The sequence below is a fragment of the Chiloscyllium punctatum genome, chromosome 25 (genome assembly GCF_047496795.1).
Source record: "Chiloscyllium punctatum isolate Juve2018m chromosome 25, sChiPun1.3, whole genome shotgun sequence".
NCBI classification, from domain to species: domain Eukaryota; kingdom Metazoa; phylum Chordata; class Chondrichthyes; order Orectolobiformes; family Hemiscylliidae; genus Chiloscyllium; species Chiloscyllium punctatum.
Window position 1 is genome coordinate 58,375,578 of NC_092763.1, and position 24,044 is coordinate 58,399,621.

The 24,044-nt window shown below is 40.9% G+C and overlaps 1 protein-coding gene across 2 annotated transcripts in view; it reads left to right on the top strand.

Moving 5' to 3' along the window:
- kdrl (kinase insert domain receptor like) overlaps positions 1-24,044 on the top strand; it is a 210,341-nt gene that overhangs the window by 157,710 nt on the left and 28,587 nt on the right. For both annotated transcript variants that reach the window (XM_072595317.1, XM_072595318.1), the window contains exons 20-26: positions 191-279; positions 906-1,071; positions 4,229-4,326; positions 5,619-5,741; positions 5,847-5,958; positions 14,198-14,297; positions 15,458-15,563. In XM_072595317.1, coding sequence (XP_072451418.1) covers positions 191-279; positions 906-1,071; positions 4,229-4,326; positions 5,619-5,741; positions 5,847-5,958; positions 14,198-14,297; positions 15,458-15,563 — 794 coding nt within the window. The remainder of the gene's footprint in view (positions 1-190; positions 280-905; positions 1,072-4,228; positions 4,327-5,618; positions 5,742-5,846; positions 5,959-14,197; positions 14,298-15,457; positions 15,564-24,044) is intronic.

Below are 24,044 nucleotides of genomic sequence, written 5' to 3' on the forward strand. Positions count from 1 at the left end.
GATGTATGATAGATGATTTATCAAAATTAACTTTATGGTTAAATCACCAGTTTTTAGCAAATGTTCCTTTTGTTGGTGTGCTGTTACAAAGAAGCACAGTGTTCTATGCAAATGAAAATAAGTTCCAATGAGGTAGGCAATCACTCACTGTTCTCTAACAAATTGTTTTATTTGTTTTTTTTAAAACCAGGCCCTCTGATGGTAATTGTAGAATATTGCAAGTATGGCAACTTGTCCAATTACCTCAGGAGCAAGAGAAATGACTTCATTTTAGTCAAGGTATGAGCTAAAACAGAGCATGGTCACTGTTATTTTAGTAACCTGGGGATACTGGGCTAACTAAAAATCCAAAAACAGAATCAATATATCGTCTTTTGTTATACCCTTTGGAGCACAATTTAGTCTCGCAGTGTGCTGGCTAATTTATTTGCATTCAACAGTATTCTAATGCAGTCACAAAATGGTTTGAAGTAAAATAGTTTAATAACTACATTGAAATAACTGGCAAAGGAATTTTAACTGAATTAATTAATTATTGTATCATCAGAAACAATGAAACTTCTCCTAAAATCCTTATTTGAAAAGGGAGTCAAACAGAAATATAAACACACCACATGGAATATTATAAAATCATAAAACCAGGGGGGAGAAATCAAAATTGAAATAGTTTATGCATCTGAATTAGAGCCTGGCACCTAAAGCTTTTGTTTTGTCTACATCACTGTGCCACTAAAGTCAAGCAGATGCCACACATAAGAATATTTCACATGTTGCAATCTGAATGGTGTCTGTTCACTGTGGTTTAACTCTTTGCCATTGCCCATGAACACACATGGTCCCATCTATTGCATACACCTGCCTTCCTCCAGTGTCTATAAATCATAAAACTTGCTGTCTATCTCCAGTGCCAGAAAAATATTGACCAGCCTGAAACACATATTGATGAGACCAGTCCCGAAGTAATGGAAGGCATAAAGCGAAGACTGGAAAGCGTGGCAAGTACAGGAAGCTCAACAAGTTCAGGCTTTGTGGAAGATAAGAGTTACAGTGACACAGAAGAGGAAGAGGAAGGTATGTTCGTCTTCCTTCCTTGTGCGTACTACATTGAGAATAACTGAATTGCATTGAACATAGAACAATACAGCACAGAACAGGCCCATCGGCCCACGATGTTGTGCCGAACATTTGTCCTAGCTTAAGCACCCATCCATGTACCTATCCAATTGCCGCTTAAAGGTCGCCAATGATTCTGACTCTGCCACTCCCATAGGCAGCACATTCCATGCCCCCACCACTCTCTGGGTATAGAACCTACCCCTGACATCTCCCCTATACCTTCCACCCTTCACCTTAAATTTATGTCCCCTTGTAACACTCTGTTGTACCCGGGGAAAAAGTTTCTGACTGTCTACTCTATCTATTCCTCTGATCATCTTATAAACCTCTATCAAGTCACCCCTCATCCTTCGCCGTTCCAATAAGAACAGGCCTAGCACTCTCAACCTATTCTCATACGACCTATTCTCCATTCCAGGCAACATCCTGGTAAATCTCCTCTGCACCCTCTCCAAAGCTTCCACATCTTTCCTAAAGTGAGGCGACCAGAACTGCACACAGTACTCCAAATGTGGCCTAACCAAGGTCCTGTACAGCTGCAACATCACTTCACGACTCTTGAATTCAATCCCTCTGCTAATGAATGCTAATACACCATCGGCCTTCTTACAAGCTCTATCCACCTGAGTGGCAACTTTCAAAGATCTATGAACATAGACCCCAAGATCCCTCTGCTCCTCCACCTTACTAAGAACCCTACCGTTAACCCTGAATTCCGCATTCTTATTTGTCCTTCCAAAATGGACAACCTCACACTTGACAGGGTTGAACTCCATCTGCCACTCCTCAGCCCAGCTCTGCATCATATCTAAGTCCCTTTGCAGCCGACAACAGCCTTCCTCACTATTCACAACTCCATCAATCTCCGTATCATCTGCAAATTTACTGACCCACCCTCCGACTCACTCTTCCAAGTCATTAATAAAAATTACAAACAGCAGAGGACCCAGAACTGATCCCTGCGGAATTCCACTTGTAACTCGGCTCCAGGCTGAATATTTACCATCTACCACCACTCTCTGACTTTGACCGGTTAGCCAGTTTTCTATCCAACTGGCCAAATTTCCCTCTATCCCATGCCTCCTGACTTTCCGCATAAGCCTACCATGGGGAACCTTATCAAATGCCTTACTAAAATCCATGTATACTACATCCACTGCTCTACCCTCATCCACATGCTTGGTCACCTCCTTAAAGAATTCAATAAGACTTGTAAGGCAAGACCTACCCCTCACAAATCCATGCTGGCTGTCCCTAATCAAGCAGTGTCTTTCCAGATACTCATAAATCCTATCCCTCAGTACCCTTTCCATTACTTTGCATACCACTGAAGTAAGACTAACTGACCTGTAATTCCCAGGGTTATCCCGATTCCCTTTTTTGAACAGGGGCACAACATTCGCCACTCTCCAGTCCCCTGGTACCACCCCCATTGACAGTGAAGACGAAACGATCATTGCCAACAGTTCTGCAATTTCCTCTCTTGCTTCCCACATAATCCTAGGATATATCACGTCAGACCCGGGGGACTTGTCTATCCTCAAGTTGTTCAAAATGTCCAACACATCTTCCTTCCTAACAAGTATCTCTTCTAGCTTACCAGTCCGCTTCACACTCTCCTCTTCAACAATACGGTCCCTCTCATTTGTAAATACAATCCAAATCGAATCATCGGGTCCATGTGTTGCGGCGGTGTCACCCATTTTCCCTCCCGCTACACCGGTGTGAGTGGGGAGTTTGGGGTCCGGGGTGAGGGGGTTTTGTGAGGTCGGGTAGGGTCGAGGGAATCCTCGACGTGATTGTTTCCACTAATGTAACAAGATTATTAGAAATCTATAACAAGAGTAATAAATTATATGAATAAGGAATTTCCTGTTAAGCTAAATTCTATTGACCCTCAAAGGCTCAAAATAGGCCCGCCAAAGGATCGAATCATCCTGTTGGGTTTTACAATATCATTAAACTGCTCAGATAAATCCAGTTGCATTGTGTATTTTGTTATCATTAGCAATCACATTAGTGTTATCAGTAGAATTAATGGTATCAGAAGTAAACAACCCCCATAAGGTTACAAACTGATAGTGCTGTCTCAGAAATCCATACAAGAGTTTGTCTTTGATAGCTACAAACTCATTTCAACAATCTCATTTGTATCCTCAGCACAAAGGGAAGCCAATGACTGGGAATGGAAGATGCCTCCAATATCATCATTAGGGTGGCACAGTGGCTCAGTGGTTAGCACTGCTGCCTCACAGCAGCAGGACCTGGGTTCAATTCCTGCCTCGAGCGACTGTCTGTGTAGAGTTTGCACATACTCCCGTGTCTGTGTGGGTTTCCTCCAGGTACTCTGGTTTCCTCAAAGATGTGCATGTTAGGTGAATTGGTGATGTTAAATTGTCAATAGTGTTCAGAGATGTGTAGGTTAGGTGCATTAGTTGTGAGCAAATATTGGGGACTGAGTCTGGATGGATTACTCTTCAGAGGGTCAATGTGGACGTGTTGAGCCAAACGGCCTGTTTCCACATTGTAGGGAATTCTATAAGCACTTGAATGTCAGTCACAACACTATAACATGCAGAGTAATACCAGTTTACTGCAGAGGACCAATGTTCACTGCCAACACTATATTTCAAGCAGAAACTTCGTAGCAGGCAGGCAGAGATGATTTTCATCCAATAATGTGTAATTGATTTCCGCAGTCATTTAGACACTCTGCTACTATAGATAAATATGCAAAATTCCTGCTGCCCATAGCACACATATTATATTATTTCCAGTCTTACCCTCTGAACCTAGCAGTCAGTAATGACAGTCTTTCATTGGTGGCCCATTCTGACCTTCCTTTATCTCTGAAAGAGATCCATCATCAAAGCACTATGACAGAGTCAAAAGCAACTGCACACCTGTGAGATTCCATTCGCAGAATATGTTTAAAGCAGCAGTCAAAACTTCTGAACAATTGCCCCGAGGATAATCCAAAGAATGTGAAGTTGCTCTAATATTCTGAATTTCCCCTGACAATACAGAGGGGGCAATTCTATATAGGAGTTGCTTGCTGTTATGATACATTTACATCCATTCTGCTGTTAGTAATGATTGACCTGTTTTGCAGATACAGAAGATCTGTATAAACGACCACTAGGTATGGAAGACCTGATTTGTTACAGCTTCCAAGTAGCCAAAGGCATGGAATTTTTGGCTTCAAGGAAAGTAAGTTGATTCCCAACTCTTGCAAACCACAGATTTTTATGCTTAATTAAAAAAAAGAATTAATTTTCACTCCTGCTACTGACTCAAACCTTCATATCTAGCATCAGTCATTGATATGTGGGCAAAATAGTCTTAAAGGTAAAGCTGGTGGAAATCATTGGAGTTCAACACTCTGTGCTCAAGACTAGGGAAGACAATAGCCTGGTGGTATTGTCACTAGGTTACCAATCCAGAGACCCAAATAATGTCCTGAGGACCCAGGTTTAACTCTCAAAAAAAAATTGGAGAATTTGAATTCAGATTTTTTTTAAAAATCTGGGGTTAAGAGTCTAATGATATCCATGAAACCATTGATGATTGTTGGAAAACCCCATCTGGTTCAGATTGATAGAAAAACACATCTTTACTTGTTTCGGCCTACATATGACTCCAGACCCACAGCAATGTAGTTGACTCTCAATTGCCCTCTAGGCAAAAAGCGATGGGCAATAAACACTGGCCTAGCCTGTGATGTCCACATAATATGATAAATGTCTACACCATCTAAGACCAGCCTTTAACATCAGGTGTTAAATGGAGCATCAACTCATTCTTGCAGGCATGATGTCCAAGTCATTTTGAGGCGTGAGCCAGATTTAAATGTAAAATTGGACACTACTGCTGGAAGTGATTGAAAAAAATATAGTTTGCATCCTTTCAGAAGAAAACCCCAGATTAGCACATGAGAGAAAAGAAACAAAAAGATATGCTGCAAGTCTATAATGAGGTAAACAGATTTAAAGGACACACATGGAGTATTAACTCTGATTAGATGGGTTGATGGGCTCCCTACTTTACGTAATACATACTATTGGCAGGCTGCAAGCACCAAGCAATTGCTCCATGACATCATAGCTAGAGGGCAAGAAGTCAAATGACTCCCATCTGATCTGCAGTTTTCTACCTGAGGAGAGAAATTATCCTTGGTAGGGTACCTCTGTGAGTTAGCATGCCAAAGTTCTCGACTGGAATGAAGCGCCAGTGAAAAGGCACAAAGCAAACACTAGTATTTCTTACAGGGAGGAAAAGTCATAATGCAAGGCAAGTTATGCTACTATAGCATTCTTTTTGGAGGCCAAGTGTGTGTTAGCATTGACAAAGACCTGGCAACATGATCTTTCCCTCCCATTTTCAGCGAAGGTCGCATCCCAAGTATCAAGAAATGAATATCAATGTTTGGTTTTAAGAACTGCAATCAATAGAACATAGTAGGCTTGGTTTCTAAGCTTCTGAATATTCCATTGCAATTCCAGTGCATCCATCGAGACTTGGCAGCACGGAACATCCTCTTGTCTGAGAGCAACGTTGTGAAAATTTGTGATTTTGGGCTGGCTCGTGACATTTACAAAGACCCAGATTATGTACGGAAAGGAGATGTAAGTGTGTAAGAATGACAGCTTTCATTTATAGATGCTGAAATATTAGTTCTTGACTTTTTCTCAGTGGCCCAGTGGCTGATAAAGTCTCGTTCATCTTTGCAGGCTCGACTCCCACTCAAGTGGATGGCACCAGAATCCATATTTGATAAAATCTACACAACTCAGAGTGATGTCTGGTCTTTTGGAGTGTTGCTGTGGGAAATATTTTCCTTAGGTAAGCCTGACAAAAAAAAGAAATAATTAAAATTGGGAAGCCAAAGGTTTACCTGTAAATGTTGCTTGAGGTTGCATGTCGAAAAAAACTAAGGTTAAATAATTTTGAAATTATTAGGCCGTCTTTGGTAGAAGCATCCAGTTTCTATTTAAACTTTATGCCTGATTTAATTGTAAACGGATCTGTGTGCCTTTGGGGTCAGTTCATACATTAGGAAATAATAACACAATGGATTCAAATGATATATTGTAATACTATGATGACTTGAAATTGTTTTGTGCAGTAATGACAGCAGTTAATGTCTTCAGCTTGAATTCCATTGTTTATGATTTTAGCAAATCTGAATCCACCATTATATGGAATATATGATTTTGTCATAAATCATTGCCATTGACATTGTTGAAACGTGAAGTTGCTCAGTTAATCTGAATTGATGATTTCTGCATGGCATCTTAGTTGAAAGATTCTCAAAAGTATGAAAATCTACATCAACTGCATGATTATATAAAGTAAAAAATCGAACTAGTGGATGATCTCTTCAGATTTTCCATTGGTCAGACCATCGTAGAATCTCCGACATAGCAGATTCTAATGGAATTTCCTTGGAAATTAAAGACTTCACTGGGCTTTGCCCTTGTATTTGGAACCAAGCAAAAGTTTTCAATTCAAATCAGAGAATTGAGAGGGTTCCACTGAAGTTAATTAAATAATAACTGAGATGAGCTGTTAAAAATCTCGTCCAACTCTTAAGAAATAATCAACTGCTCTCTCCCAAATTAATCGCACAAAACTGCACCTCCCCAGGACCCCTTCAACCCCTCAGACCTTGAGCAGACAACACCCCTCTACCCCAAGACATGACAACCCCTTGGCCTCGATCTGACATCCACCCCACTACCCCGTCCCAGACTTAGCACTTTATACATATCCCCTACGCCACGCACTGGGCTTCCCTATCCCCAGAAGCTGACATCACCCTCCCAACCACTATTGGATCTAAACCCATCTCTTCAACTGGCTCGAATACAATAACCCTCACCAACATCTACCAGGGACCCCACATAACTGGCATCTACCCACCTGGAACCCTGACCTCACAATCACCTTGTGGTGTATTTGCTCTTTTACAAGAGCTGTCACAGCAGTTATTTCTGATACCAGACCAGTAAATCCCAAATGCACCAACTGACTACTGTGAAAAGTGGATCATAGTTTACATTCCCCCCACCCTCCATGTCCACAACCACAGACTATGAGAAGCTTGGCAGATTTAAGTTCTGCCTGAGTTTCTAAAGGAGCCTTGATCAGAATCTCCTCTCAGCAATGTGAAGCTCTTTCCTAGCATAAAAAAGGAGCAGAGTAGCAATCTAAATATGGTTGCCTCTCCTTAGAAAATCTGGCGTTAAACCTTACTGATGTAGTAGGAAGATTTCCCAATTTCTTTTGCAATGCTTTTATAATTTTACTTGAAATAAGAAAGATTTTCATTACCCTTAGCATGTAGTAAAGAATCTTACTTCCCTGCTTGATTGATGTTATTAATCTACAATATCCAGGAATTTCATTGCCTGAAAAATTAACCATGATTGGCCAATAAGCTGTCCTTGTTATTCCCATTTCAAAATTCCATGCAGGAACAGAATGTTCCATTCCATAAATTCAGGCAACAACACATGGAAGATCAGCTTAACATTTACACATTTTATAAGCTTTTACATACCGAGAACTGCATTACAAATACACACCTCCTAACTCAGCAACCACTTTTTCAATTTGTTCCAGTTTATAGGAGCACAAAGTGAATCTCTAACTAATGCAAACCATTTGAATATTATGAAATACTTATTTGCCGATTATCGCTAAGCAACTGAAAAAGAGAAGTGAGTAAAAGATTCTGGAGATGAATTTGGTCCATTCAGTATCTTTAATGCCTTCAACTGGTGTCAGTCAATTCAGCTTGGCATGTTCATGGAAACTAGATCTGTTATCTTCTTGACTGGTGCAATTTAATACCCAAGTGTTGGTGAATATTTACTGAATTCTTGCAAATTCCTTTCATTCATGACCATCACTTGCAGTAAAATAACCTTCGTTTGGCTAGTGTGAGTATTGTTTGAATGTCCTACCGACATTCAGCTTTTCACCTCCTTCCATACAAAGAAAAATCCTTCTGATTCAGTGAAATGCTCCTTTTAGTGAGTAAACCCAAAGTATAATAGGTTTTATGGCTATAAAGATCTTATATGCACTACTGTTTAGTATAATATTTCTTCCTTTAGCTCTGCTGCATGGTGAAACGATTGGCACTGCAGAATGGGCAATATTTTGAATTGATTTAATGTGAGGTGTGAGTATTATTGGAAAAAAGGATCATGTTACTGCATAATAAGCAGTGAGGGAGAGGCATTGTATGTAATTCTAAAAAATAAATAACAGAATGAGGAATGTACCACAGCAAATTGGCCACCCAATCAAGCCCTCTTTCCAACTCTTGTTAAATGTATATAGAGCTCATAAACACCGTCTGCATCAAATGTCACAATAGAGTGGATTAATTTGATTTAGCAGAAGTATTAACCATAAATTTTACCTTGTGAAATAAAGCTAGAATGAAAATTTAAGAACTGTCTTTCAGAAAGAGATAGAAGGAATGATTTAGAGTCATAGAGTTATAGAGATGTACAGCACGGAAACAGACCCTTCGGTCCAATTCGTCCACACTGACCAGATATCCCACACTAATCTAGTCCAATTTTCCAGCACTTGGCCCATATCCCTCTAAACCCTTCCTATTCATCTAGATACCTTTTAAATGTTGCAATTGTACCAGCCTCTACCACTTCCTCTGGCAGCTCATTCCATACATGCACCACCCTCTGAGTGAAAAAGTTGCCCTTTAGCTTCTTTTTATATCTTTCCCCTCTCACCCCAAACCTATGCCCTCTAGTTATGGACTCCCCACCCAAGAGAAAAGACCTATTTGTGCACCTCATGATTTTATAAACCTCTATAAGGTTACCCCTCAGCCGCCAACACTCCAGAGAAATCAGCCCCGGCCTATTCAGCCTCTCCCTATATCTCAAATCCCCCAACCCTTGCAACATCCTTGTAAATCTTTTCTGAACCCTCTCAAGTTTCACAACTTCCTTCCAATAGGAAGGAGACCAGAATTGCACACAGTATTCCAACAGTGCCCAAACCAATGTCCTCTACAGTCGCAACATGACCTCCCAACTCATGTACTCAATACTCTGACCAAAAAAGAAAGCATACCAAGTGCCTTCTTCACTATCCTATCTACCTGTGAGCCACTTTCAAGGAGCTATGAACCTGCACTCCAAGGTCTCTTTGTTCAGCAACACTCCCAAGGACCTTACCATTAAATATCAGAGGAGTAGGAAAATTGAAGTTTCGGGCAGGAGCCCTTCTTCAGGAATGAAGCTGGTAGCCTCCAGGGTGGAGAGATATATGGGAGGGGGTAAGGCTCCCAGCCTCATTCCTGATGAAGGGCTTCTGCCCGAAACATCGATTTTCCTGCTCCTTGGATGCTGCCTGACCTCCTGTGCTTTTCTAGCACCACTCTAATCTAGGCTCTGATCTCCAGTATCTGCAGTCCTCACTTTCGCCTTATCATTAAGTGTATAAGTCTCGCTCAGATTTGCTTTCCCAAAATGCAGCACCTCACCTTTATCTAAATTAAACTCCATCTGCCACTCCTCAGCCCATTGGCCCATCTGGTCAAGATCCCGAAGAAATCTGAGATAACTTTCTTCACTGTCCACTACACCTCCAGCTCTAGAGTCATCTGCAAACTTACTAACTGTACCTCCTATGTTCACATCCAGACTGGTTTCTTCAGTTTGAAGACTTTTTATTGATCTCATAGATCCTTATGTACTGTTTCTTGCACAGCTAAGACAAAACTAAGCAAACAATGATTGTGATATTGGTTATAATTAAATGAAAATTCATCTGCCACAATTTTCCTGAGGTCTACAGCACCTAAAAATAATTTTGTAAGATAACTTTGTAGAATAATGAAAATGCCAGTCTGGTATGAAAACAGTCGAACATATTTTTTTCTTGTATTTGGCATGAAGAATTGCACAGAGAGGAAATTCCACAAAGCAGGATTCCACACCTGTGAAGGATGGAAAATTAGACAAGCTTCATTATGAGCAATCCTTCCCACCCAGTTTAATGCATTACACCCAACCAATCTTTTATTTCATGTTCAATAATAGGATAAGTATCCATATAAATCATGGAATTGTGAAACGATAGCTGTACTATCTAATTGCCAACAAAGTTGTCTTTATTCATTCAGGTAACTGAGCAGCAATTTCAATATTAACTATGATGGAATGTCCAGCTCTTGTGGTGAAATTGTTGTTCTTTTCTCATGAGATGGAATTTATAGTCAGGACAGAGATTGGTGATTATTCACAAATGTTAGTGAGTAAAGTGGGTGAGCAAATATTCAAAACTTCTCGCTGTTTTACTATGTAAATGTTCCACTAACCCTAAAGCACTACCATTGACACCAAATACTGGAGAACATTAAGTAGTTGGAGAGAGTGTTGCAAATTTCAACTTTAAAATACAAGTTTTTTTTTCTTGCGCTCTTGTTTGGGGAAATCTATCACACAAAGTAAACAGTGAGTCAATGACACCAGGGAGCTACAGGTACAGTGTTGTTTCATGAGGGAGACCTTTAATTTCAATACAAATTGAATAATCTTTGTTGCAGCCATAGTGAAGCACACACATTCAGAAAATAACTAACTAGCAGCTGCAGAATCCTACTTATGGCAGACAGATGAGGTGAGCTGAACATTTATCATTGGTCTCTGTTATTATGATCTGAAAAGAAAATCCTTCCATCAAATCACAGATTGTCTGTGGTTTTCAGTTTATATTTCTTTTCTATTTTCCCCCACACTACTGCCTAATAGCGGTAGTGCTTATTTTTCCCCAGCACCCATGTTGTGTGTGCAGATGTCATACACAGTGAGGTTTTCAGTTTATATTATGAAAATGGACGTTCACACATCAAGTCAATTTTGCTTAACAGTGTCATTGATCACAGCTCCCATAACTAACAGTGTTCAATAATAGACACTTCATGGAGACATTCTAAGATTAGAGTCATACAGATTCTTACTTTTTTAGCAGTGAGAACGATAGATTTTCAGTCTTGTCTGTAAGAGACGATAAACTGAAAAATAAATATGTGAGAGTAGTGAGATGTCTCCCATTAAATGACAATTCCCAAGCTCATCAGCGAGAATTTAAAGGAGGCAATAAATCAGAGTATCATGCAGCAATACTAGAAAGACAATCAAAACATCACTTTGAGTGTAAAGGAAGGACTGGCAAAGAATATTATCAAATTCAGCCAAGCTTCTCAGCACTGGGATACCTTAATGAGGCTGGATAAATATGGGTAGAGAATGTCTGTGATTGGTTTTCAATGTCTCGCAGTTAATGTCCTTATCTTGTTGATTTAGGTGACCCAAAGGAAAATCTGTCTCATTTTAATAACACACATAGTTGGCCTGTTTTCCAGTTTTGTTAAACTCTGTCATTCTGTAAGATGGTTTGGCTGTAACATATTAAACTACAAATCATGGAAAATTAATGCCAGGAAGAAATGTGGGAGTGTATTTGCTGTTGTAGTTATTTTGCATGTGCTGAATGAATTAAACAGTGACAACTGTGGCCTGGTTTAGAAACAGACTGGGAAAATTCTAAACTCTGAATGACAAATATTTTAAACAGAAGTTTATTATTTCCACATATTTTCGTATTTTATGACATGGAAGCGTTGGTTGATCAGATTTCTGGCAATTTGAAAAAATTATGATGATCCAAATTCCTACATTTTACCTTCATATTGTTCTGTAAATAGCATAAATAAAAACATAATCTATTATTTATCGAAGAGTGAAGAGGATTGATATGGGGGTAGGTGGTAGGATTGATGGATGGAGGAAGGGACCACAATGTATATAATAAACACATTGTCACCCTGAAGATCTTTTCTCTGTGATTACTGGAGTGGGAGATTTGTTTCTCATCTCCCTAGTCCATAAAAGATACAGCAACCTTTCTTAGCTAAATGTAGTTATTATAAAAGGTTAGATCAGTTAGGATCCAGTTGTATGATAGAATGGACTCAAGGGACAAAGTGGCCTTTGCCCAAACCTACCCCTTGATATCACTGATCATGGATATCAATCTTCAATATTTCTCCATTCCCTGACATGTGGCTCACCCACAAGTTTCACAATTATTGATCTGTTTGTTATTTCATATTATGTAGCTGAAAAATGTAGAAAGCTAAACCTCTGTGTAATGCAATTGAAGTTAAGAAGAATAATGAGTCAACAGTGCAGAACTCTTTGTTTCACAAATGAATCACAGCAGAAATGAATCAGCTCAATCTTTTTCAAATGTGTTAGGGAGGGCAATGACTCCAAAGGGGTTTTCATTCTTCCTTTGGTATATTACTTTGAAATTTAGTGAGAACAAAATTTATTCGCAGTTCCTTAGATTCAGCACTGGCTTACCTAGGCAGTACCCTGCCACCCTGTTACAGCACAAGGGGCCCAGGTTCGATTCCAGCCTTGGTCTACTGTCTGTGTGGAATTTGTACATTCTCCCAGTGTCTGTGTGGGTTTCCTCTCACAGTCCAAAGATGTGCAGGTTAGATGAATTGGCCAAGCTATGTTGCTCATGATGTTCAGGTGCATTAGTCAGGGGAAATATAGGGTAATGGGTCTGGGTGGGATAGTTTTTGGAGGGGCGGTGCGGACTTGTTGGGCTGAAGAGCCTGTTTCCACCCTGTAGGAACTCTAATTTGCAGGACACTAGAAAGAAATTTGATCATGGCATCTTTTACTTTCTTCCCCAGCACTCTGTGTTTAGTAACATTTAAATATTAGAAATAACGATTTGCATCTGTAATGATATTGGCAGACAGTACTAACTTCCCAACTGTGTCCCAGGTGGGATTAGGATGATGAGAATGACACCTTTGTAGCTAGATATTTCACTTCCTTTTGACTTCCATTGAAATTTCCCTTATAGATACAGGTCTTATAGGTCAAGGAATAATATAACAGGAATTGCTATAATAATCCTGGTATGAATGACTGAATGGCTGAAAGAATGATTTTATTGTCACATGTGTAGGAAGATACAGTCAAATGTGTTTTGATGCCATAATCTGGTGCCGTTTTGAGTTACAAAAGGAAAGTACTTAATTAGAGTTCATCTCCTGTTCAAATTGGATCTCAAGCACAGCTTCAGAGCTTCTACAAAGTCTCTGCAAGGTGCTCTGGGCCTCAAGATGTTCCTGCCCTAGGTACAGCAACAACACTGATGCCCCAGGAGACCCTGGCTTCACTGCTGCCACCACCTCATCAAGACTGCCATGAATTCCCACTGCAGGCACTGCCACCCCCCACAGCTGGTACCCTATTTTGCCACCAGGAATCCAGGTACCAGGCCTACTGCCGCTAAGAGTCCCTGCTCCAGGCATTGCCATAACCAAGAGTTCAGGCACCGGGCCTACCACCACCCAGAGTCCAGCTCTGGCATTGCCACCGTCAAGATCCCAGTCTCCAGGCACCACCAAGAGTCTGGGCTCCAGGCCTAACACCACCAAAAATCCCTGCTCCAGGCACCACCAAGAATCTCTACTCCGCACATTGCCACTGCCACCAGGAATCCCAATCCATGCAGCTACTGCCCCGAAGACACCGCTCCAGCCTCAAAGATGAAGAAAGAAAAGCAAAAAAAAAACAAAAAAAGAGAGAGAGAGAGAAAGTTGCCGCTGGCCTGGAACAGATGAGCTCAGGACCTTGAATGCTACCCACCACACAGGCGCTACTATCTCCAGCTACTTAGTGCATGACCAATCTGGATAGTTTAGATTCAATTGCCTATCTGTCACATATTCATTGATTTCAATATAAAACAGGTTGCATGGAGCATTACTGATGTCCCTACCTTCTAAAGGTGTGGAGGAAAAGTTCATGAAGGACAACAATGGGCCGGATTGCATCTTCTATCATGGCTAAGTGATCTGCCGATAGCGATTGTTAAAGCGCACATGCTCACAATGACCATTTGGAAAAGATGTTTAAAAATCACAATACTTGTTGAGCCTTTGAATGGAAGAAGGTTTCTAGTAAAATAACTGAATGTTGTCTGTTGTGTTCTTCGGCTGTAGGTGCTTCTCCATACCCAGGAGTACAAATAGATGAAGAATTTTGCCACAAGTTAAAAGAAGGAACAAGGATGAAGCCCCCTGAATATTCCACATCAGAAGTGTAAGATTTATCTACCAATCTCTTCTTTTTGGAGCAGAACTGTTCCAACTGTATTAGTATTTATAAATAACAAAATTCCATTGTTTAGGTGAGCTTTTGAAGATACGTTGGCAAGTCTGGAGATAACCTTAAATAAAATATGATCTCATGGAAGTGAAATGTGAAGCACAAAAAAGTTGCAGTAGGGTGAAATAATCTATGGCAGAATCCATACCACCAAGTTTATACTTCACTGGTTAATAAATGAGGTTGTGATTTTACATTAAAGAGGTGGGTTATTAATCTACCCAGCCCAACCCCTACAGTTTGATGAAATGGCAGAAGAGTTCCAAGTTTGCTCCCTATCTCCTCCAAGAGTCCTAGCCACTGAGACCAATACCTGTTGAGAGCTGAACTCAATTGTTAACCTGAATTTGGGCCTGAAGCTGAAAGGTAAAATCCAGGTCAAAGAAAGGTTTATTCAATTACATGACAGTGATAAAGAGTCATCTAGATTCAAAACGTTAGCTTGCTCTCTGTCGCCATGGATGCTGCCTGACCCATTGTGATTTCCAGGATTTGTTGTTTTTGGCTTCATTAAAGTATTTTTTAAAAGTTGGTCTCTTCAGCATTTGACCTGTTTTATACGCTTCTAATAATACTGCAGTTCTGCTCTCTGATTCACCATTTTTATAAGGTTCATCTCTGCCAGGACGGTGAGCAACTGTCAATAACTGGTTGAGTGTCATGGCTGAAGCATTTCCTGTCTCAATCTTCCAACAACTTGAATGGTTCTGTGATTTCTGCCCTCTGGTGGATGAACTGTGCTTTGCAGTATTCACTGTCAGCAGAACATAGGCATTAAATTTGAGATAAACTTCATCACTCAAGCGTCCACAATAAAAGATAGAAGCATTAGGTTTTTTTTTGGCCATTTTACAATTCAATTGCACATGCCTTTACCAGCTGCCAGTATGATGGGAATCCAAAAATATCACTTCAAACACAGTGTTACTAAAACTCCTTTTTACACAAATAAAACTAATGATATGCAAATAAATCAGCTACGGTAGATTACACAGCAAACGCTGCACAAAGTCCAAACTTGTTAGACCTGGGTAAATAGATTTGATATATTACTACTTCAGTCAGCTAATACTCTTGTTATGTTTCTGTTTTAGTTATCAAACAATGTTAGACTGCTGGCATGGGGAGCCTGGAGAAAGGCCGACCTTCAGTGAGTTGGTGGAACAGTTGGGAGACCTTTTACAAGCCAATGTTCAGCAGGTAGGAGAACCAAGCAGGTTGGAGGTCATTAGGGAAGTTGGGGAAGGAGATGAAATAAAATCAACAATTGTCAAAAGTAGAAGTGTCAGAGGGACTGAATAATTTGGTTTAATATTCAATCATTGGGGTTTACCACAGACGAAATGTATGTGCTCTCTTACTGCCCATTATCAGTATGTTTTGTATGGAAAGAGATCTTTAGTTTGAGTGCTATTTCAACTAAATAATTCAGTGACCCCTGAACCATTTTGAATGAGCTGTTGAAAATATTGTAACATGCCCCAACCTTGTTCCTAATATTTTGGAACAGGTTCAGATGTATCAGCACGTGTATTTTATATATCCCTGAACTAACATGGAAGTTAATGATGAAAACAATGAGTAAATAGAGTGAGAATGTTACCTTCAGAGATTATCTTTTCATGGTTGAACCTTTATGCTTAGTTTAAAATAAGGCTCACACCAAATTCAACTCCAGTTAAGATAATCTAGTTGTTGCTCCAATTAGGAGTCCAACTCCCACTTTGTTCTGAGCACTATCTGCTGCAAATAGTGAATCCAAGTTTGAGTTTTTATTCATTTGAAGATGATTATATTCAATTGATGTACTTGGAGTTTAGTCAGCATGACTTTGCAAATAACAAAGCACCTAATTCAGGATTTAACTTTTTTTAATTCTCCAAGGATGACCCTTTATTATAAGATTGTCATTTCATGTTGTCCTGACATGCAAATTTAATGGCAGACATTGTTTAAAAGAAAACTTGAAATTAAACTATAAAACTAGACCTGTAATTCTGATCTTATAACATTTCTCTTACTATATAACTGAATAACTGGCTGAATTGATGAAATGTTCAGTAATTCAGATATGCAGCATGCAACTGTGTGCATAAAAAAATGTGGGGATTCTAATTGATGCATGCTGCTGTGAAAATGGTGGGGTTCTAATCTCAATAACATGGCTAATCCCTGGGTAAACTAATTCTGAAAGTAAATATATTTCTCAAAAGTGATTTATATTTCCAAGAATAGTGCGACTTTTGGAAGAAAAATGTTTTATTTTTCACAGATGACTCTGTCAGTGTGTAATGTAATAGTTTGTAAAACATTATCAGGTTAGTGAGCAGAAAAATAATTTTACAGAAGTTGGCACCTCCAAAAATATTTGCATTCAGCTAACTCTAAATATGTGGTTTAGTATTTTTTTCTCTAATGAAATGCGAACATATCTGGCAAGGTCAAAGTTTATTGCCTATCTTTAACTCTCTTTGAACTGTGTGGCTTGCAAATCATTTCAAAGGGCAATTAGGATTCAACCAAATTGCTGTCACATGTTTGCCAGACTGGTAAGGATGGCAAATTTCCTTCCCTAAAGGAAGTTGTGGGGTTTTACTAAAGCATCAGTGATGCTTTATTCATTACCATTATTGAGACTAGCCTTTACTTCCATATTTATTGAACTTAAATTCTACCAGCTGTCATGGTGGGTTTTGAATTTTATTGTCAGATCATTAATCTATCCTAAAGGATTGCTCATTCAGTGACATTATCAGTAATCCACCATCTTCCCCAAAAGCATTACCAAACACCACTACAACCCTCACATCCAATTAATACAACATAGAATCTTCTCCTGCCTGAAAAAAATCATCTTGGTTATTTGCAGAATTGCATATTATTCGGTCAGTTTTCTGTAAAATAAAACTTCTGTGCACATTGTTCACCGAACTCTTGATCCATAATTGGAGATTGTGATGATATGAACCGTGATATTTAAACTGCGTTTGAGATTCTACTTACAATCTACTGCTTTACAAGCAGAACATGTCCATATGCTGTAAACCTCATCAGCATGATTTATGAAAATACTTTTAACAAAGAGCTCATATGTTGTTGTTTGCCAAAAAACCTATTTTATAAATGGATTATCAAACTTTCTTGGTTTCTCTTTCTCTGAAAAAGACCAGAATGCTTATCAAAATTCCTCAAAATTAGCCTGGGCAACTTATAAAAGAGTTGAGTGCAAGATATTGTTATATTACTGTTAAAACAGAATAATGTTTGCTTGTAAATGTCAAGCTTCCCCTCATAAATTGAGATTTTGTACATGTATTAAAGTTATCTATATTAGATTATTATCTGTTACTTTAGATGGAACATTATTCCAAATGTTTCAAGTGTTTTATTGCCTGCATCAAATATTAAAGGAATTTCATATGTATACATATGCACTTCTGTTACCAGGATCAAACAATGACATTCAACTCCTTTCAACATTTTTCAAATCAACTGCTTTGTTGTTACAGCAGACAACTTCTGTAGTTGACTGAAATCTCCTTTGGCACAGCTTCAGCAGAAATATGTGAAATTAGAAGCTCACTTTTTCATAAACAATTTCAAGAATAAAAAAACTGGCAACATAAGATCTTCATACATGTGTCAGCGTCACCTGGAATGCGTTGCTCGCTTGTTGATAAGAATTCCCAATCACGTACAATGGCTTGCTTGTAGGCTGTTCTCAGTGTTTTGGTTATTTTTCCATTAGATGTGGAATTGCTCGGAAAGACACTATTTGTTACCCATTTTGAGAAGCTGACAGTGAGTCACTGAAATATTGGCACAGAGGCACATCCTGACACAAAGTCACTATTTATTTATATACCATTACACCAGTTGTAGCCAGCCAGCTCAGAGTCAGAGTCAGTCGCCTGAACTGAGGAGATTCTAAACTCTTGGTTATATATTTTTTAATTCAGTGATACACAAAATACAATACAACAATAACAATACACAAGAGAAATAGGGACACAACCATAAGGTGCCCCAAATTTCACAAAACAAATAGCACTACATAAAATTCAGAATTTTCATACAAGTCACTGTCCTCTGAAAGGTACCACCATGACAGATCCAGAAAATAATCTATTTCAGCCCCTAAGGTCAAAGTTTACAGCAGACTGAAGACCACAATATACAACTGCAAACCCTTTACACATCGCCTGCACCCAGGCACAAAGAAAAGCCGTCCACAAAACACAGCATAGCCGATAACAATGTTCAACAATACAAACAACGGATTACATAACTCAACCCGCCTCGCCCCAACTCTCCCACTCCCCCACCCCCGATACTCTCCTGTGCCTGGGTACCCTACATACAACATACCAGTCAACACCAACACGTATTGACCAGACTGCCCTTGGCTTTCCTGCGGGACAGAAGTTGGCCTTCTGGTCTCTGGCCACCTGCATACTGACCGACCCTCCCCAGGCTTGCTTTCCTCTAGACTGGTCATCGACCACCCAACTCCCAGTCACCCCACGTACTAATCGACCCTCCCCAGGCTCGCTTTCCTCCGGCCCGGTCATTGGGCCCCCAGCTCCCGGTCACCCTGTGTTCTAACCAAACCACCCATCCTGCTTTCCTACATTCGGGCTGTCGGCCTTCCAGCACCTGACCTCGCTACGTACTGACTGACCCTTTCCCCTGGCCAGTGATCCTACGGACTGGCCATCGGCTGTCTGGCTCCCAGCCTCCCTGCGTACTGACTGCTCCTTCCCTGGTCAGCCTTCCTACAGGCTGCCTGGCTCAGCTTCCCCACGTACTGTCTGCCTGCCCTATACCGACTTTCCTGCGAGAATATTATCAGTTGCCTGGCCTCGCCCACCCCGCGTACTGACAGGCTCCTCCTGGCCGACTTTTCTCCAGGTCGGTTATCGCCCCTCCGGCCCCCAGACATCCCATGTACTGGCTGCCCCACCCCCCCAACCACCCCGTGTACTAACAGACAACTCTCCGGCCGGTCATCAACCCTCCAACCCCCAGCCAGCCCGTATACTTTCTGGTTCTTTCCTGGCCAGCCTATCTACGGGTAAGTTGTCTGCTGCCTGGACCCGGTCCATCCTGTGTACTAACAGACCTCCCCCTGTTTGCATTCCCCTAGGCTGGTTGTCAACCCTCCAGCTCCCAGCCACCCCACGTACTGACCAGTCCACTCTAGCCTGCATCCCATGGGTCAATTATCGGCTACCCGGCCCATGTCAGCCCTGTGCACTAACTGGCCTGTAGTCTGCCTTCCATTGCACAGGCCATCTGAGGGCCATTGAGCCCTAAACACCTCACGGTCACCAGCTGACCTTCTAGCCTCTAACTACCCAACTACATACACAAAAACCCCTTGCACAATCAATTACAGACCCACATACAGTAACAGAATTTACAAAGGCCTCACACAACAGAAATTCCCAACACTCAGGCAGAGTCCACGCCTGAAGGCAGTGTCCACACCTGATGGCAGAGTCCACACCTGAAGGCAGAGTCCACGCCTGAAGGCAGTATCCACACCTGAAGGCAGAGTCCACACCTGATGGCAGAGTCCACGCCTGAAGGCAGGGTCCACACCCGATGGCAGAGTCCACGCCTGAAGGCAGTGTGCACACCTGAAGGCAGAGTCGCCACACAAAAGCAAATCCACTCACAAAAACAAAGTTCACTCACGGGAACAGATTCCACCTGCAGAAGCATGGTCCACACACAGGAGAATGCCCTACGTGGAAGGTCGCAGCCCACAAACCAACAACATAAGACTGGGTCGCATTGTTGACTCATTCTGGAACTCACATGTCTCTTCAATAGTACCACTGGCCATTTAGCCAGCCATTTCAGGAACGAGTTCTAACAAACAACAGGATATACTTGGCTGTAACTCAGCCAGCACAGAAATCAGTTCTCCTGGCTGGAACACACTGGCTATGACCAGCCAGCTCAGAGTCAGTCGCCTGAACTGAGCAGATTCTGATCTCTTTGTTTTGAGGAGAAACTCTTGGTTATAGAACATAGAATATTATAGCACAGTACTGGCCCTTCAGCCCTTGATGTTGCGCCGACCTGTGAAACCAATCTGAAGCCCAACTAACCTACATTATACCATTTTCATCCCTATGTTTATCCAATGACCACTTAAGTTGGCGAGTCTACTTCTCATAAGAGAGTCTACTACTATTGCAGGCCGTGCATTCCACACCCCTACTATTCTCTGAGTAATGAAACTATCTCTGTCCTATATCCATCGCCCCTCAATTTAAAGCTATGCTAGCCGTCACCATCCAAGGGAAAAGGTTCTCACTTCTCTCTAATGAAAACAGTGTCATGTCCTTCAGCCTTTCCTCATGAGACCTTCCCTCCATACCAGGCAACATCCTTGTAAATCTCATCTGAACCCTTTCCAAAGCTTCCACATCCTTCCTACAATGCAGTGATCAGAACTGTATGTAATACTCCAAGTGCAGCCACACCAGAGTTTTATACTGCTGCAACATGACCTCATGGCTCTGAAACTCAATCCCTCTACCAATAAAAGCTAACACACCATATGCCTTCTTAATCCTATCAACCTGGGTGGCAACGTTCAGGGATCTATGTACATGGACACAGACCCTCTGCTCATCTACACTACCAAGAATCTTACATTAGCCCAGTACTTTTTAATCCTATTGCTCCTTCCAAAGTGAATCACCTCACACTTGTCTGCATTAAACTCCATTTGCCACCTCTCAACCCAGCTCTGGAGCTTATCTATGTCCCTCTGTAATTTGCAACATCCTTCAGCACTATCCGCAACTCCACCGACCTTAGTGTTATCTGCAAATTTACTAACCCATCCTTCTACACCATTATCCAGGTCATTTATAAAAATGACAAACAGCAGTAGCCCCAAAATACATCGTTGCGGTACACCACTATTAACTGAACTCAAGGATGAACATTTCCCATCAACTACCACCCTCTGTCTTCTTTCAGTTAACCAATTTCTGACTCAAACTGCCAAATCACCCTCAATCCCATGTCTCCGTATTTTCTGCAATAGCCTACTGTAGGGAACCTTATCAAATACCTTACTAAAATCCATATACACCACATCAACCACTTTACCCTTATCCATCTGTTTGGTCACCTTCTCAAAGAACTCAATAAGGTTTGTGAGTCACAACCTATCCTTCACAAAACCGTGTTGACTACCCCTAATCAATTTATTCCTTTCTAGATGATTATAAATCCTAACTCTTATAACACTTTCTAACACTTTACCCACAACTGAAGTAAGGATCACTGGTCTATAATTGCTAGGGTTGTCTCTACTCCTCTTCTTGAACAAGAGGACAACATTTGCGATCCTCCAGTCTACTGGAACTATTTCTGTAGACAATGATAACATAAAGATCAAAGCCAAATACTGCAATCTCCTGCCTGGCTTCCCAGAGAATCCTAGAATGAATCCCATCCAGCCTAGGGGTCTAATCTATTTTCACATTTTCCAGAATTGCTAACACCTCCTCCTTGTGAACCTCAATCCTGCCTCGTCTAGTCGTCTGTTTCTCAGTATTCTCCTCGACAATGTTGTCTTTTTCCAGTGTGACTACTGATGAAACATATTCATTTGTACTTCTCCTAACTCCTCAGACACCACACACAACTTCCGATTACTATCCTTGATTAGCCCTAATCTTTCTCTAGTCGTTCTTTTATTCCTGATATACCTATAGAAAGTTTTGGGTTTTTTATTGATCCTACCTGCCAATGAGTGTTGATGTCCCCTCCTAGCTCTTCTTAGATCTATCTTTAAGTTTTTCCTGGCTAATTTGTAACTCTCAAGCACCCTAACTGAACCTTCATGTCTTATCCTTACATAAGCCTTCTTCTTGACAAGTGATTTAACTTCTTTAGTAAATGACGGCTCCCTTGCTCAACCACTTCCTCCCTGCCTGACAAGCACATACTTATCAAGGACATGAAGTAGCTGTTCCTTGAATAACCTCCACTTTTCAATTGTGCCCATCCCCTGCAGTTTCTTTCCCCATCCTATGCATCCTAAATCTTCCCTAATCGCATCAAAATTGCCTTTCCCCCAACTATAACTCTTGCCTTGCAATATGTACCTATCCATTTCCATAGCTAAAATAAACATAACCGAATTGTAGTCACTATCACCAAAGTGCTCACCTACCTCCAAATCTAACACTTGGCCAGGTTCATTCCCCAGTACCAAATCCAATGTGGCCTTGCCCCTTGTTGGCCTATATACATACTGTGTCAGGAAACCCTCCTACACACATTTGACAAAAATTGACCCATATAAGGTACTCAAACTATAGTATTTCCAGTCAATATTTGCAAAGTTAAAGACTCCCATAACAATTACCCTGTTACTCTCTCTCCTATCCAGGATCATCTTTGCTATCCTTTCCTCTACATCTCTGAAACTATTTGGAGGCCTATAGAAGACTTCTAACAGGGTGACCCCTCCTTTCCTGTTTCTAAGCTCAGCCCATACTGCCTCAGTAGACAAGTCCTCCTTTCTGCTACCATAATACTATCTTTGACTAACAATGCCACACCTCCCCCTCTTTTACCATCTTCTCTGTTCTTATCAAAACATCTAAATCTTGGAACCTGAAACAATCATTCCTGTCCCTGCTCTATCCATGTCTCTGAAACGGCCACAACATCGAAGTTCCAAGTACCAACCCACACTGCAAGTTCACCAACATTATTCCAGATGCTCCTGGCTTTGAAATTGACACATTTCAAATCACTTTCTTGCTTGCTGGTGCACTTTTTCAACCTTGAAATCTTATTTCTGACCTCACTACAGTCAACTTCCTGTATACTGGAGCTACAATTTAGGTACCCATCCCCCTGCTGAATTAGTTTAAAATTAGACTAAAATGTTTTTTTCTTTCTTCTTTTTTACTGAGGAGATTCTAAATCTCCTGGTTATTTTCTTTTTTTTCCCCTGGGGCTAGGTCCACTCTTCCAGTACTTTTTAAACCCCCCCAGTACTGCCTAAATGCAGTAGTGCTTATATTTTCCCCAGAACCCATGTTGTGTGTGTACAGGTGTGAGACACTAATATGTTTTTTTCCCTGTTAAAAGGTTTTTTTTTGTTTTTTCTCTTTTTTTTATTTTTACCCCCACACTACCGCCTCACTGCGGTAGTGCTTATTTTTCCCCAGCACCCATGGTGTGTGTGTGTGTGTGTGTGTGTGTGTGTGTAGGTGTGAGACACAGTGAGAAACACAAGGTACACGAATCTTTATTCAATTTCCACCACCAGAAAGATAGGAAAACACCCAAGTGGCCAGTGACAAGCACTGCCCTTCACATCAAAGGGCAATGCTGTGTGATCAAAACAGTGAAGGGGAGGGTAGGGACTAAATCAAAATAGAGTTGGACGGGGAAATAATGCATTCCACTCCCTGCGGCACCCGCCTCTCCCTGAACGACTCCAGGGTGTTGGTGGACACCGCGTGCTCCTTCTCCAAGGACACCCGGGCTCTAACGTAACCGCGGAAGAGGGGCACTAATATGGTTTTTTTTTTTTTCTTTTTTTTAATTCTCCCTTCAAAACCCCTGTTTATTTTTCCTTTTTTTTCTTTTTTCTTCTTTTCTTTTCAAGGAGGATAGTCCTTGTGTGTATAT